At 44.6% G+C, this 16,645-nt stretch overlaps 1 protein-coding gene across 1 annotated transcript in view; it reads left to right on the top strand.

Moving 5' to 3' along the window:
• TET2 (tet methylcytosine dioxygenase 2) overlaps window positions 1–16,645 on the top strand; it is a 69,917-nt gene that overhangs the window by 41,362 nt on the left and 11,910 nt on the right. Inside the window, exons 2-6 of the mRNA XM_065736525.1 lie at window positions 4,023–7,401; window positions 9,382–9,472; window positions 12,561–12,654; window positions 13,729–13,937; window positions 14,727–14,877. Coding sequence (XP_065592597.1) covers window positions 4,023–7,401; window positions 9,382–9,472; window positions 12,561–12,654; window positions 13,729–13,937; window positions 14,727–14,877 — 3,924 coding nt within the window. The remainder of the gene's footprint in view (window positions 1–4,022; window positions 7,402–9,381; window positions 9,473–12,560; window positions 12,655–13,728; window positions 13,938–14,726; window positions 14,878–16,645) is intronic.

The raw sequence follows: 16,645 nt of genomic DNA, 5'->3' as shown, positions 1-16,645 counted from the left end.
CTTTGCTGCCCACTTACAGGTGCTAACCCAAGGCTCAGCTGAAGTAACTGCTAATTAACCAGGCCAGAGAAAAATGACATACCATAATAGCCATACAGCTTTAAGTCATGGGGCTCAGCATCACTACCACTTACACATCCTGTTCCAGAGTTAGAAAGAAAAAACTCTGATGCCAAGATAGCCAGAAACAATACTGCATGTATACAAGTCCAGAAGATTGCAGTTTTTAGTGCTGAAGTTTTTACAGTGATTTGCCTGCAGTCTAATGGATTGTACTTGGGCTGGTACAGAGGGATTTTATATATTGCTTGGTAGGCATCAGGGCTGAACTTGGGGTTACAGGTTACTCAGAGTTAAAACCTGAGCCTTGTCCTGTCGGTCTGCCAGCTGAGCTTTTTTATAATGCTGCATATGAGCAGCCTTATGTAGGAAGCACCCTGCTCATGCCTTTTCTTGAGTTTTCATTCATTCATTCTTGAATTAGGAAAAAAAAAAACAAAAAACCTCTACACTTAAGAAGCTTTTCCACTCAGCAGCTCAAGCTTTAGACCTCTTTGCTGACAGCTTGAGCTTCTGAGGAGGGAAGCAACTGCTGCTCTGCAGTGGCTGTTTGTCCATACAGTTGAGCTGCTTTGCATTCACAGACTCCCGAGGTATGGGTGCCATTCAGAATGAGGTATGAATCTCTGGAACTGGTTTAAAGTAAAGAAAGATTTTCCAGGGAAGAAAATCAATGCCGCTAGGAGTACTTCTGGTGCCACGTGGATAAGAGCACCTTAGAGGTAGCAGGAATATACCAAAGTTGCTCATAAACCAAAAAAGTCTCCAACTGTCTTTCAGTGCCTGCTTTCCAATTTGCACCCTATATGTGGGGAAAAATAAGTGCACACGCGTGGCTTGTATTTGAGAAAGTCAAGCAGTGGTGGACTGAATTATAACCTGAATGCATATCTGTGGAAGGAGATGCTGATCCATTTGCACAGTAATGTGCTATATTTAAGTCACGCACCATGGCATCTTCAAAGAGGCCAGTCATAATTATGATGGATTAGACTGCAGAGTCAGTCCTAGATGCAGTAATTGTTTCACAGATGCTGCTGATGTGACTTGAATTGCTAATGAATTATGGCTGAGGAAGAATACGTAGAGCTGCTAAATGGTCTGAATAAAATACAGTTATGGGAAGAGAGAAATGCCTAACTGCTGCACTTAGGGAAAGGCAGGTTTCCCTGGGGAGGCAGACCCATCACCCCACAGCAATCATGAAGTGCAAAGAGCTCATATGAGTGCAGAGTCTTGGTAAGGTCCCCCCAGGCCTGCTGAGCAGCAGCACCAAGGCATCTTCACAGCGCCCTAGGTAAAACCAGTAAGAAAGGCCCAGCTGCCATGTGCCAGTTTTAAATTACGAATAATTGCTGCAATCTGTAACTGCTTGAGCAGGAATTGTACTAAGATGCAGATAAAGAGGACTGTGAATCACTGAATGCACACAGAGGACAGCATAACAAACTCACCACAAACCTAGCTGTATTTTGAAGAACATATATCTGGCATTCTTAAATCAATGAATTAACTTCAAGAACCATGTGCTTACGTTGTCTTTTGCAATGCCTAAGACAATCCCTTCTACACTGGAGATGAGCAGAACTCAGGGGAATGGCCTGGCTCACACTGTGAGGTTTTTGCCAACACTAGGAACAATTATCCTTGCCACCTAGGGAAAGTAATGTAGTGGGTTTTAGGGATGGCAGCTCACCTTGAACTCACTTTAGAAGCACAGATGTGCTCCTTGAGGGCGTCAGAGAAGTCAGACAGCCCCTGCCTGGAAGCAAAAGGTGAACTTACTTGTTTGTAAGAAGCTGAGAAAAAAGAATGTCTGGGAACATTTAGGGGAATTAAGCTGTAAACCACGTGATACACCAGAACACAACATGACAGACTTGAAGCCTTAAAAAAAACCAAAAACCCAAAGAAACAAATATTTTAGAAACAGTTTGACAGCATAGTGTTAATTACCGTGGTTCCTTTTATTTCATTTCACACTCATGCAGTAGAGCAGCCTACGTGCTCATGTCTGAGCTGCAGTGTGGCTGCAGTTTCTACGCATGAAAGGTGCGAAGGCAAAGAATGGTTTTCAAACTACGCTGACGTTTTATTTTTCAAGACACTGTGGGAGCATAATTCTGCCACCCAGCCTGGAATGACACATCAAAGAGATCCTTTCTGTGCTGCTTTCCCCAGGAAAGAGGCAAAGGCATGTGTCTCGGGGTACTTTAAAGCTAGCTGGGGAAATGTACTGAAATATACGTAGAAGGGAAGAAACCTGCCTTACCTTGTCAAGAAAATAGAGAAGACGGTCAAATATTCTTCTATCTCCTTATTCGTAGCTTTCACTTCAAAACCTTTTTTTTAAGTACTGTTATTTGCAGAGAGGACCTCTCTACTTCTGTCACACAAAAGATAAATTCAGTACAGAAAAAAAATGAACTTCAGAAGGTGAAAAGAATGTGTAAGACCTAGTTCGGGATAAGGATGAAGTGGATCCAGGTTGTCATATAGGTGCTTGCCAGTCAAAATGTATGTTTGAATTGTCCTGATGCCAAGATCGGGGCAGCAAGCAAGGACATTTCTGCTGGAAGTAACCAATCTCGTGAAATAATACTACTTCAAAAAGCATTTTAGAGTCGTATTGGCTGCACTGAAAAGCATATAAATTGGATCTTCGTTAGTTGTTGTTGTTTTTAAACATTAGTGTATGATAACTACGTGAGCAGAGCAATGTGATGACAGAAGTTTTTGTCCCCACGTAGCAGCAAAACAGCCGCATGCTGTGCTTGTGCTGACTCTGCAGTCCAGCCACACATGGCCTGGTAATGGGGAAGCCTTCCATTCCCCTTTGATGCAATCTAAGAATAAAACCTTCAGTGCAAAGGCATGCACAAGTTCAGATTTTCTCTGCAGTCTCACATCTGGAAGCCCCTCTGCCAGTCTGGTTTCTGTCATTTGTGACTGAGAACCATAAAGCCAACAAAGAATAAATTACATGCAGTCAAACAACGGCTTTATTGGTGGGATTGTGAATCTTGGGAAGATCCATGTGAATGGGATTACACTATCATTATAGGGAATTTATTCACTGTACATTGCCAGTACTGTTATCCAAAGAAAAACCCAATTTGATAAATAAAAAGCATAGTTTAAAGAAGAAAATGGTACTTTTTATCCAAACAAATAAAAAGTCCTAGTTCCACAGCTGTGGGGCTCAGTTGACGACCCAAATGCGGAGTTTAAGCCATGCCTGATGTCTACAACCTAAATTTAAAAGGATACTTGAAAAAAAATAGAATTTGCTTCAAACCTCTGAGAAATCTCTTAATTTATTTCTGTTGACATCATCCAGATGTTAAAGTGTAAGTACTCCTGCAGATATCAACCAGGCGAGGTTTTGTCTCGCGTGTGGATTTTGCCCCTTGTGTATGCTTTTGGGACGCCAGTTTTACAAGACCTCGTCAGACAGCTGAAGACTGGGAAAGGGAGGTTTTCCTCTCTAATTGGCAAGCTTGGTGGCAATAATCCCTCAAGTCACACAAAAGGGGTTTGGCACACTTAATCAAATAACAGGATTAGCACCGAGTCTGGGAACCAGGGTTTCCGCATGACTTTTCTGCCTTACCAAGAAGAATGGGCGACGACAGAGGAGCCAATGCAAATCATTCAAAAGCAGATTAATACGTTTTTTTCACCATTATGAGAGATTTTATTGTAAAATATTTGTTTTGTGTGCTCAGTGGTGGTAAGAAACTGTACTGTATTTTCTCTCTTTTCATCCTGAAGAAAAAACCTGCAAAGGGAAAGGGGAGGCTGCAAAATCTGGTAAGGTAGGGAACCTCCCCCAGGTGTACCTGTGAGCTGCTGTTGTGTGTGGAGACCGGTTGGGATGAAGGTGTGGGAATGCTGGTAATCTGCTATCCTGAATGAACCCACAGCTGACCTAGGCTTTCCTCATTTCTTCTCTCTTGCAGATACGTTCAGAGGGCAGCCTTGTGGATGGCCCCGGAGCAGGCCAGATGGAACAGGACAGAACCAACCATGTTGACGGCAATAGATTGAGTCCATTTTTAATATCGCAACCTTCTCACGTTTGCCAGGCAGAGCCTTCTGCAGTGAAGCTACAGAATGGAAGTCCAGCAACAGAGAGGCCTGAGGTCGAAGTCAACGGCGACCACAAGTGGCTGTTCAGTAAGAGTAACTACAGAGAGCCCCACACGAAGGGAAGCCCAAACCACCGTGTTAGCCCTGACCTTTCACAAGAGAAAAAAGCATGCTCCAAATATATGCAAAACGGTGGGATAAAACGCACTTTTAGTGAGCCCTCTCTGTTTGGACTTCAACAGAGCAAGAAAGTGAAGCAAGACAAAGAGGTAAATGGAGAAAAAGCTGAGCCAGAGGTTATCTATGAAAAATCAAGCATCTCCAATTGCTACAGTGAGAAGAAATGTGAGACAGGACAAGAAAATGAAGCTTCAGAGTTGATGCCGTCTACAAGATACAACAGTGGTGGTTCAGAAGACCCTCATGAACTCCTGATTCAGGGTGAGCAGGAGCGGGAAAACATTAATTGCCACAACAGGGACATTGTCTTACTACTCAAGAACAAGGCGGTGCCAATGCCTAATGGTGCTACAGTTTCTGCCTCTTCCATGGAAAGCATGCATGGTGAATTCCTGGAGAAAACACTGTCTCAATATTATCCAGAACATGTTTCCATAGCAATGCAGAAGAACACATCTCATATCAATGCCATTACCAGTCAGTCTACTAATGAGTTGTCCTACGAGACAACGCATTCATCCCATACCTCAGGGCAGATCACTTCCCCACAGACCTCAAACTCCGAGCTGCCTCAAGTGCCAGCTGTAGTGGTTACTGAGGTCTATGGTGCTGACAACTCCAGTAAGCCACCTGCATTGCCAGGTAACTGTTCACTTCAGAAACCAGAACTACAGCTACAGCAGCCAATTCCAGGCTATGACACACACCGGTTACCTGTAGGAAACAGTGCTGTTCATGGAAGCATAGGGCAGATTCCCAATCAAGACCTCTCTCTAAGTTCCAGCAGTAACCTGCAAGCTCAGAATGCCACACCAGAAAGGTTTTCTGAGCAAGCAGAAAACAATGGTGCTTTCTTTACACAGAACTCAATGTTTTACAAAGATTCCTCTACTCCTCCTGCTCCAGAAATGAACAGTGCACTGTCTGTCGTGGTGCGAGAAGGACACCATTCCTGTGACAACAGATGCGATGAAACTCTTCCCAGAGAGATCAAGAACGAAGGGCAACAGCAGGGACCAATGCCAGAATGTCCCATCCTCAGCCAACAGCAACTTCACCCCCAGCAAAGGCTTCCGCAGCAGGTGCAAACATCGCAGCACGAAGTCAACGAGAGCGATCCCCGAGCTGCTGCAGCCGCCTCCATTCAGCAGCACCCAGAGGAAATGCCGCCGCCGCCATCAGAGCCTCCCCTCCAAAACCTGCACGCGTGCGGAAGCAATGGTGAGTTGCCTCAACTTTGTCAGCGTTTCCCAGGACAGAGAGAACCTGAGATTCCTGCTGACAAAGAAAAGGACCAAGTGAAAGAGTCTGTGCAACAGCCTCAGCGTTACTCAAAGCCAGCCTGGATAGAATTGGTTTCCACGCCGTTCCGGCAGGGAGAGCTTCCCCACAAGCCCAACGAAGCATTACTGCGATCAATTCTTCAGCTCCAGGCAAATACATCCAAAGCAGCTTATACGAAACAGTATGCTGGAAGTCCTGATGCAGGAAAGGGGCCATCGGGACGGCCCCAGAGCCAGAAGATAATGCAACAAGAACAAATTCCCCTGCAGTACAAAAACGAGAGCTCCCAGCTGCAGCCGCATCCCACAGCTGACCCGCAGCTGCTGTTCCAAAAGCACTCAGCACAGCCACAGCTCACAAAGATGGATTCCCTGCTCAAGCCCCGAGTGCAGCAGCACCCTCCACAGCAGCTCCATTTCCAGCAACAACCCGAACAACAAATTGAACAGCCTTTAGGGGCCCCGCTGAAACAGCAGCACTTGAATCCCCAGCCAAGGGAAAGCGAACAGTTCTTGCATTCACACATTTTGCAACAGATGCTCCAAAAGCAGACGCAGCAGACACAGATGCCATGCAGTCCACAGCTAACCCCAAACCAGCAACAGGCTCTGCAGATGAAAAGTAAAGAACCACCCCAAGCCATTCCCCACTCCCAAAGCAACGTGGAGCAACAGCTAAACAGGACATCCTTTGGTCAGCCTAAAGCAGATGAGTGCTTTCAAACCGGGCATAAGTACATTAAACCACCTGCATTCCCACTGCATAGCCCTCAGCTAGGGCTAGAGCAGGCACAGAGCATGAACAACAAAGTTCCCCTTTACAGCCAGAAAACAAGTGCTGGTCTGCAGCATCCCTGCCCAAACAACATACACTTAATGTCTGAGAAGAAGGAAAATGCCACAAATCCTGATCTTGAACACTTTGGAGCAAACAAAGTGCATGACTTGCAACACATGCAGTATTTCTCAAACAACATGCCCCCTAAGCAAGATGTGAATCACTGTTTTCAAGAGCAAGAGCAACAGACGCAACAAGCTTCAGTTATACAGCTGCCACAAGGCTACAGTGGCAGCCTCAGTCAAGATCCCCCAAGCCAACAGGCCACACAGATGCCCCAGCGGTACTTACCACACAGCCAGCAAAGTCCTGCACGCTCACAAGACCAGAGAGGTTGTCATTTGCAGAGCCAAACCTCAAAGGATTTTCACAAGCATGCTGCTCTAAGGTGGCATCTCTTACAGAAACAGGAGCAACAAGCATACCAGCAACCCAAAACCGAGACTGGCCCTGGCGCAGCACGCAAGCCTATAAAGGTTGAGGCTGGCGCAAAGTCTAACTTTTGCATGCGTCTATCAACTGGGCAGCTGGAAAACAAAACATGGAAAAAAACAATTAAACAAGAGAATCAGCACTTTGGCTGTGAGAACATGCAACAAAAGAGCATCATCGAGACAATGGAACAGCAGCTAAAACAGATACAGGTCAAATCACTGTTCGATCACAAGACTTTTACTGTCAAATCACCCAAACACGTGAAGGTTGAAACAGCAGGCCCAATTACCATCCTATCCAGGAACACCAGTGCTGCAGAATTTGATACTCACACTCCAATTTTAGAACAACAAGCAAATGTGTCTGCTGAGAAAACCCCGACCAAAAGAACAGCTGGAACTGTTCTCAATAATTTTTTAGACTCACCTTCCAAGTTATTGGATACTCCTGTAAAAAATTTATTGGACACACCTGCCAAAACCCAGTATGATTTCCCATCTTGCAGCTGTGTTGGTAAGTGCTCAGAGACATACTAAAGACATAGTTGTTCACAGCAAGAAAACTAGACTTTGGGTTCCTATTGCAGGGTTAGTTGGATGATTCTCTTGGAGTTGGGTTTCTCGGTGTTGCGTTTTGTTCCCACACTTCCATTCTCCTTGAGCAGCAGACGTGTAATAACAACATGTTGATAAAAGACGGGTCATAATATTACAATCTAATTATTTGTCAAGGCTAGATATGGCATTTTCAAAACATTTCTTGAGCCCAAATCTCATGATCCTTCCTCCATTTTTTACTATAACAGTGAGATTGTTAAGTTTGCCTCAGTAAAACCTAAGCCAAGAAGGGAAGACAGACTATTCCTTACTTGTTGCATGAGTTTATCAGCCCTCTCACTTGTCTACTGAGAGGCCAAAGAGAAGAGCAGCTCGAAGAATTTATACAGGCAGCAGTAAAAGAGCAGCAAGGGGACCCTCATTATCTTTTTCCAGCATACCTGGTCCCTGCAAGCTGGGAGGATATAGCTGAGGGAAGAGAAGCAGTGTCAGAGGGAAGAGAAGCAGTGTCAGCACAAAGCCTGAGCTTCCATGCACCGGCACTGCACGTGGCCAGGTCTAACGGGCACTCCCAGGCCCTACCACTGGAGGAATTAGTCTGAAGCAAAAGCTACAAGCATTTCAGCAGCAGACAAGAAAATATTACTATTGCTTTGTAGTAGCTTCACATACTGGTCCTAACAGCTTGAGACTGCATACCTACTAAAGAAGGCTGAACCAATGCTCCTCCAAAACTGCCAAATTTAAAAACTGCCTTTTCAAATCTTTGAGATATACATAGAAGCAAAAAGGAGGTAATGGATTTCCAGAGCTCCCAGGAAGAAATCTGGAAGCCAGTTCTTGCCATTTCTTTTTGCATTATAAGAACCTACAACACGTAGGTTTGTTTTTTTCAAACTCTGAAGCTGTTTTGTTTTGAAGACCATTTTTCCAATGTAAACAGCAAAACTTGTTTTCTGGGAATTATTTCATTCTTCTGGGTTTTGTCTTTTTTTTTTTTTTAATTCTTAGCTGACCTCTTTGGAAATAAAGGAGCAGAAAACCCAGATCCTGTCCTCTTTGAAGAGCCTAGTGCCACTGAGCAATTGATAGAAGCTTACTGCTCTTTCCTACCAGTATTTCTTTTAAGGAGGTGTAAGCTACACCATTCCCCCACTGACACTTCCAGTGTGCCTTCATTGTGCTCCCAGAGGCCGTTTGCAGCATCACCTCACTCAGCCTTTGGAGATGGCAGAAGCTGCCCCTCAGCCATGTCCCCTGAGCCCAGGCAGAGCCCGGCCCGCTCCTTCTGGCTACTGTACCTTGCCTCTTGCTGCCAAAACCAACGTAGAGCTGATATTGCCAGTGCTGGCACGGTCCCACTGACACACAGAATGCTGAGGCCCCGTTGGTAGAATGCAGTCTGGCTAAGCCTTGCACAGGGTTTCTTTCAGCAAATGTGCTTTTCGCATTTCTGAAGGTGGCAGAAATTCTGTGTAACCTCATTGGCACTTTCTGGAGCTGCAAGTTGCTATGTAATACGTCTGCTGAAAAACAAGTACTGTACAGCTCACTAGTGTCAATATTTACCACTGTTATCCTATTTATCCTCCCTTGTAGATATTGGGAGAGGAGGAAATGGGAGAAGGAGAAACAATTGATCAGTGATAACAGGAAAACGCCTTACGAATTTCAGTGTAAAGCCTGAGATGTGAAACAACTGCTTGTACTAGCAAAAAGCACACAGTCTGTATCACAGCTATTTGCAGAGTTAGCTGTGTGCTTTGTGTGTTTTGTACAAATGGCATGGGCATACTTTAAGACATGAGTGTTTGAAAATGGACCCGAGACCCATAGAGCAGTTTTCTAACCAGTTAAGTGCAAGCTTTGCAATGTTACTTTTTTTACATTAAAGAATTAGGCTTCCAAGTAATAACCTTTATTTTGTTTTAAACAGAGCAAATTATTGAAAAAGATGAAGGCCCTTTCTATACCCACCTAGGAGCCGGTCCTAATGTGGCAGCTATTAGAGAAATCATGGAAGAAAGGTAATTAGTGCAAAGGCACAGGGCAGATTAACGTTTATCCTTTTGTGGATGTCAGAATTTTTCCAGCTTTTGCACATAAAGAAATAAACAATTGCAAATCAAGTAATTACTTGTAGGCTTAGCGACTCCAGTGTTGCCAACATGACGCACTGTGCTATTCACCAGAGAGTCACAATATTTGACAGGGCTAATAGTCTGCTGGCTGGCATGGGCTGTGCACTTGGAGGCAGGCGCCAGCAAACCCAAGCAGGAACAAGTATGCACCAGCCTGCCAAGCCAGGCGGTTGGCAGTGGCTGCAGGAACAGGCACAGACCTGGTGCTCCCTCCATGTGCGAGAATGCCAAGGTGGAAGGGAGATGGAGAGCAGGATACCAAACTGCACAGTTGTCTCTCTTTCTCCCTGCCCCAGCTGTTGAGTTCAGAGCACAACCCTAATGGGCTAAGTCTAACTCTGTCACTTCCAGAGAGGTGCAACAAAGTTACTGACAGGATTTCAGCTCAAGATCAATAAGTAGTTCTGCGACAAAACACCTCCCTCCCTTGGAGTATCGCACAAAAACAGCCTTATCTCAGATTGGGGATAATCCCTAAATCATGTCGCATACCATAATAGATATATAGCACAAGTACAAAATCCACCAGCATTTCTAAGGTATTTAAATTCAAAACTGTCACACAGAAGTGACTTTGGCACCATGAATTCTGCATGACCTGTAGATTTTGGGAAGCATAGATGGTAATGGTCCTCTTTTTAGAGGTATCTGGGAATTCAGTTCCCTCGTGAGCAAAAAGCAAACAAAAAACCTCCCCAGTCAGTCAGAGACAGATGGCAATTTGATCTGTTAATACCTTAAAACTCTGAACATTGAAAGCAAATAGGTGTCTTCACGGTGCTGTGTCTTGAGCTACGGAGAGCAGCCTCTCAGCGGGGTCTGCTAGCTTGTGCTCGCAGAGCATGGACCACCATGCACATTAAATCCTGAGGATTATCTCTAAATGATTAGCCCTAAGGTCCTTTCTCTTTTGCACCTCCTTCCCTGTAACTCCAGTGCCGGGCTCGTCCCAGCACTTGTTTTCAGCTTTGTGAGCAGTTGGAACACATGTAAGCTACATAAATCAGCTTCTTCCTGCAAAGGAGGAGTGAGCACTCATCCTCCTGGGAAGCTTCTTACAATTTGTTATCTCCAAAGCTCTGACTGATTAATTCCTTAATATTCACAAACAGTAAATAAAATTGGAAAGTTGTTCATGTCATCACGACAATTACTAGAGATGCAACATTTTTCATTTCTTGACTTTGGAATGTGATCTTTCATCCTTAATACTGACCTCGTCTTACCTCCCTCCCCATTAATTTTGTTTCATGTTGGCAGAAGGAAATCCTGAGTGATTACAGATACCGTGCATAAACTCAGCCTGGCTCAGCACAGTGTAACAGCAGTGAGCCATGGCTGGTTTACAGCTGTTCATATGGCATGAACTGTGTGGTGCCATGACAGAAGAACTCCAGAGCTCCTTCTCATCAGCTGATTTTGTATCCCTAAGAAAAAAAAACACTCTAAAGATGCTCTCAATCACACGTGTAACAGTTGGTGACATTAATCACAACAGTGGACAGATCTCCACTGGCATCCACACAGTTGTCCTGCAGTCCAGATTAGCAAACTGATAGAAAACGTTAAGAATTAAAACGTTTTTTTGGGGTTTTTTTTTGCTTGTAACATGTAGGAAAAAGTGACCTAACAGTTGCCTGCAGAACATGCATAGTACTGTCTGATTTCATTTGTATACTTTCCTGTGACACTGAAATCTCACAATGAGATCATACCTGAAAATAAATGTTTCTCATTTCCTTTACAGGACAGTTTAGATACGGGTATTTGCTCTTAAATATGTCACCAAGATTTTAGGGTAAAATTAAGAGGGATGAAAGGTCAGAAGTTCTCAAGGCAGCATTAAATGGCTGCATAGTGAGAAGAAGCTAGCTTGACTGCTCCATAGGTAACAGGCAAAGAGCAAAAAGATTATGGTTTAGTCCCCACATGTGCTTATGTTAAAAATAAATAAGTAATCACCAGTGGGAGCAGCAGGATTCAAGAAAGGAAGCTGGATGTGGAATTCGCCCAGTCCCTGAAATGCTGCCAAGCCAGCACCACAGCTGCATCTGCAACATGGATTGCAGCCCCCAATGCCTCTGACAGACAGGTTCCCAGCAGAAGGCTCGCCTCTGCCTGGTGTGCTCCTCCCTGGGCTGTGCAGGTGGGGCACCTCAGCTACAGCAGCCCTAGGGGGAGAATAAGCTTGGAAACGCTTGACAGGTCAGATGCTTTTTGCTAACATGAGCCTTGCTTAGCTTAGTATTTGCTATATATTTTCACTTGGCCCATCATAGGATATAAAAGGTGGATCCCATTTGTCTGAGCAAAGCACGACTTTCCTTTGGGGGTAGGCAGCACCTTGACTGAATGCTAGAATCAAGCTTGCCTGCCTCACTCTCAAAAAGGCACCCGCAGATGGCATCATCTAGGGGCACCTCGTGATCCTAATTCAATAGAGAAATCAGGCAGAAGTAACAACTTATGGCCAGATGATAGAGTAAAAGAAATAGATATGAAGCAAATTAATCATGGCTTAACTGATTCATACTGTATCTATGCCAGAAACAAGCATAGAAGATTTAATAGAGTGACTACTGCATGCCAGCTGTTCCATGACAATTATATACATTTCAGAGTCATCACTTTAAATTTAACCCAGAAATTGAAGGAGAATTTAGAATTCCTTCCCAAAATGGAGAGAGTTTTCAGAATGCCATTATTTATAACAACAGGAAACAGTTAAGGCTTTTGTTTGGGAATACTGATGTGATATGGATGATTTTTACTCAGCTGTGATGTGTGAAAGCCATTCACCTCTCTCAACACATCGATCCACCACCACTAAAATCAGCAAGATAAACTGTGCTGCATACCCTTCCCCGCAACTCACAGTATTTACTTTTTAAGATAAGTCTGACAGATAAGCTCTATTAAGTGCCTGCACTGAATGAGATTAAATTGCTGATATGCATATTTTTGTCTGTTTAAGATTTGGACAGAAAGGTAAAGCTATAAGGATTGAGAGGGTTGTCTACACTGGGAAAGAAGGCAAAAGTTCTCAAGGATGTCCAATTGCTAAATGGGTAAGTGGTGTCCACAGATGTTAACGCTCATCCAGTTTGGCACAACGGTTCATGTAAGCAAATGGCAGCGCTGTCCTTCTGTTAGCTGACATGAGAAACCTAAAATAGCTCACAGCAGGAGCCCCACAGCCTGCTCCCACCGCTGTCCCTCACATTGCGTTTGCTCAAGTTTGCTGGAGAACAGCAGGAATAAAATGCAGCCTAAAGGTATGAAAGCCCTGAGAGGAAAGGCAGTTACGTTTAGATTGAGGATTCACTGCACCAGATGCTCTCACTGCTGTTTAATTTTAGCTTACAAATAAATCCGGGAAATACACCGCTGTGATATTTTTAAAATGCGCTCCCAGTTCAAGAGGCATTAGCACACCCTCTTAGCAAACACTGCCTTGCTTTGGCACAAATTACTGAGTGGTTTGGGTAGGCTAGGGAAAGACAGGATGAGGAAAAATTGATCCATGATTATAGTCTTTATGCATGCCAGCCTGCACCTTTATAGAAACACCCACAGTGGCACAAGCAGTGAAAAGCAAGGATGCTTTTCTTTGAGCAGTGTCTGCTGCTTTCGTCTCATTGCCATAATGTTTCCATGTAGTAAGGGCAGGTGAGGCCACATGATTGGGTGCAGATTACAAGTTTAGCTGTTCAAGTAAGGGAGGGAAGGAGAGACAGCTCCCACATCAAGCTGTTTGGTCTCTTCCTCCTGTCCTAAGCGCAACTCTGCGTGCACGTAGGTATCTTAATCCTTGTTTTCTTTTGCCCTCTAATCAAACTGGGCCACTTGCACCACCAGGCAGATTCGGGAGGATATTTCTGCTAAATCAGAAAAGCTGTTTCCCACCACTGTGGCTTTGCATGCTGCCCTCTCTGAGTAGGATTCGTTAAACAGAACGGGTGGCCCTGGCTTATACCACCAGGTGGGAAAAATGGTGTGTTACCAGAAGCAAAGAGGAAGAGAAGAAGTAGAAGTAACCTTGCACACACATGAATGCTGAGGTTCCCTGTTCTCTTGCTCCTCACACTAAGAAATGCTTTGTTTGTGTTGGGGCTCTGGGGCGTGTGTTGCTGTGCATGCAGGTAGTCCGCAGAAGCAGTAAGGAGGAAAAGCTGCTCTGCCTGGTGCGTGAGCGAGCGGGCCACTCGTGTGAGACGGCGGTGATTGTGATCCTCATCCTGGTTTGGGAGGGAATCCCAACCAGCCTGGCTGACAAGCTCTATTCCGAACTCACTGACACCTTGAGAAAGTACGGCACGCTCACGAACCGGCGCTGCGCCCTGAACGAAGAGTAAGTGACACCAAGGGTGTGCTCACCAGCCTGCAGTCCCACCTCCAGCCTCACACTTGGCATCCCTGCTCACTCCTTTACCTCAAATGCACGTACCTTCCCAACTATTTCAGGCAGTCTGAAAACCCACAAGCCTTTAGAGAAAAACAAAGTAAATGTTTTGAAAAATCGGGGGAAAAAAAAAAAAAAACATCTCAGAGCTGTGAAGCTTCTCAGTGCATTTAAAGGAAGAAAGATGATTTAAAGGAACTCACCTGTACCCAGGAAAGCAGATAGTTCTGCCTTGAAATGAAACCTAGATGCACTAAATCGTGCAATATGCCTTCAGAAGCTAGCCTGAGCCCAAAGTAATAGCACTTTTTCCATGGTTTTTTGACTGTGAAAAGCACTTAGATTAAAATAATCTAGTTATCACTGTATTTCACTTACTTTGGCTGCATAGGTGCAGCCATATTTCAGGAGTCTTTGCCAAACCCTTGTCAGAGAGCTCCACAGCCCTGCAGCGCCATCAGCATATACTCCTTTCAGGTACTGTTGATATCAGTTTCTATTAGGGCACCACACAAACATCCCCACTTCTCACATAAGTATACAAAACTCGCAGTCTTTGCTTTGCAACCATGAAATTACTCATTGCAATGAATTCCTCTGTTGCAGCACATATGTCTCTCTCTCTCTTTCATTTCTTCATTATTTATGGGTGGAAGAAGATCCAAGGCTAGTGATCCCCCAAGGCACTGGCAGAACTGACCCGCCTGCTGCTAACAGCCATATTCTCTTCTTCTTTAGACGGACTTGTGCATGTCAAGGGCTGGACCCTGAAACTTGTGGTGCTTCATTTTCCTTCGGTTGCTCCTGGAGCATGTATTACAATGGTTGTAAGTTTGCCAGAAGCAAGATCCCGAGAAAGTTTAAGCTGATGGGGGATGATCCAAAAGAGGTTGGTGTGCATTTCTAAAATGAAAATGCCTCATTTGCAATGAAATGCTTTCTGTTGCTCTGCAAATAATAGATACAGTACAAGAGGCCAAGGGCCAGAGCCCTGCTTGAACTGCATACACATAGGGTAATTAAATAACTGCTGGCAAAACTGATTGATTCCAGTCACCAAGCCAGCTGAATTGACTGTCCAAATTCTGACAGCTGGTAAAAGCCCTGAGACTTGAAACCATGTTTGTAGGCTTTCACAATTAGATGGAAGGGCACGGCCTCAATAATTGTGGCTGATCAAGGCCTGCAATCAGGCATTCCCCAGTGGCAGAGCGGAAAGGTTTACCAACTGAAGGCATATAATGTTGCAACTGGGAACCAGAGCAGATCACATGGAGGCTAAGATGATGAAACTCTGATATTACCATAGGAATAAGAAGGTAGGAAGACTACATACGGCCTTGCCCCCCGATAGATTCCAGACAGGACTCTGTTACAGCAAACTGGCAACGGTTAAAACGAGTCAGAGTGAAACAACATTGACCTTAGCCTGAGCACAGGATACCTTTGAAGTTACAATTGCAGTGAATCCAGGACACCTCCAGGTGTCTAGGAGGTTCTCATGATCTTGTCTGTTTTTCAGCATGCTTGTTTAATTTTAGTCCTTGGACTGCTGCTAATGAACTGATGGATAGGTCCACAGCTTTCACTCTATTCTGGCACCTTATGTAACCCAAGCATCCTATGTCAGGTGCTGAGAATATCATAATTACCATAAACCTTTTCCTCCCTCCTGCCCCCTATCTCCCCAAGAATGATAAAATAGCTCTCCTTCAGTCATACTGTGGCACAGAGCTTTCTTTATCATAGCCTGCAATCCGGAACCCCCTGCATTTTCTAATCTGGATACCTGGCCACAGCCCACCAGGGCACTCTCTCAACTTGTGTTCCTGGATTTACTTCCCACGCAAGCCAAGGCTGGGCAGAGAGAACAATTTTGCCCTTGAATCTTGATCCCTAAGTCAGAGGCAGCCAAGGCGTGCATCCAGACCAGGAGCCGCATCCCACAGCTTAGACACTGCTAACAGACAGCACAAACAGTACCCTCATCAATAAAAAAAACTTGAAGCTATGCTTAAAAATGGTAACCTTCCTACCATACAAAATCTCCAAGTTCTGGCAGCAGCCACAAGGTCACAGGAAGATATGTTCGATGATTTCAGTGTTGTTTTGGAGTCCCAAATCCCAGTTTTATGAGGAGATACAAAATTGTAAAGCACTGAACGTGTCTCTCTGTCAAAGCCATAGGTTTTTCACAGCTCTTCACATGTTGATGAGAAATACAAACCCTTAAAAGCGAGTACACCACTCCGTTATGCCACTATTCTTTATGAGATTGAAATGAAAAATCACAGCCTCACGAGAGGTTATTAATTTGCGATCCTCATCCTGACAGAATGGGGAGCAACTTTGGAGTTTGCTACTGGAGTACAGCATTTTTAAAAGGCCCTTCATTTCAAAAGCACATGTGGGGTAAATAACTCCCAAGGATGGTACTCCACAAAGAAATAGTATAGATGATGGTATATTTTGAGTAGCTCTATATAGATAGGATACAAATAATACAAAAGATGGCTCACCTTCAGGATGACAAGGCTCTCAGGGGACTCCACGTGGGAGGGATCTCCAAGAAGAGATCCTTCCCTGGTGGTGGTCAGCCCTTAAATGGGGTTTGGGGGAGGTGGAGCCAGGCTCCACCCCTTCCAATCACACAGGTA

Source organism: Cyrtonyx montezumae, unplaced genomic scaffold (genome assembly GCF_038088225.1).
Source record: "Cyrtonyx montezumae isolate F1298 unplaced genomic scaffold, pur_monq_1.0 scaffold_2, whole genome shotgun sequence".
Classification (NCBI taxonomy): domain Eukaryota; kingdom Metazoa; phylum Chordata; class Aves; order Galliformes; family Odontophoridae; genus Cyrtonyx; species Cyrtonyx montezumae.
Note: the sequence above shows the minus strand (reverse complement) of the source record. Positions and strands in the feature narration are given on the sequence as shown.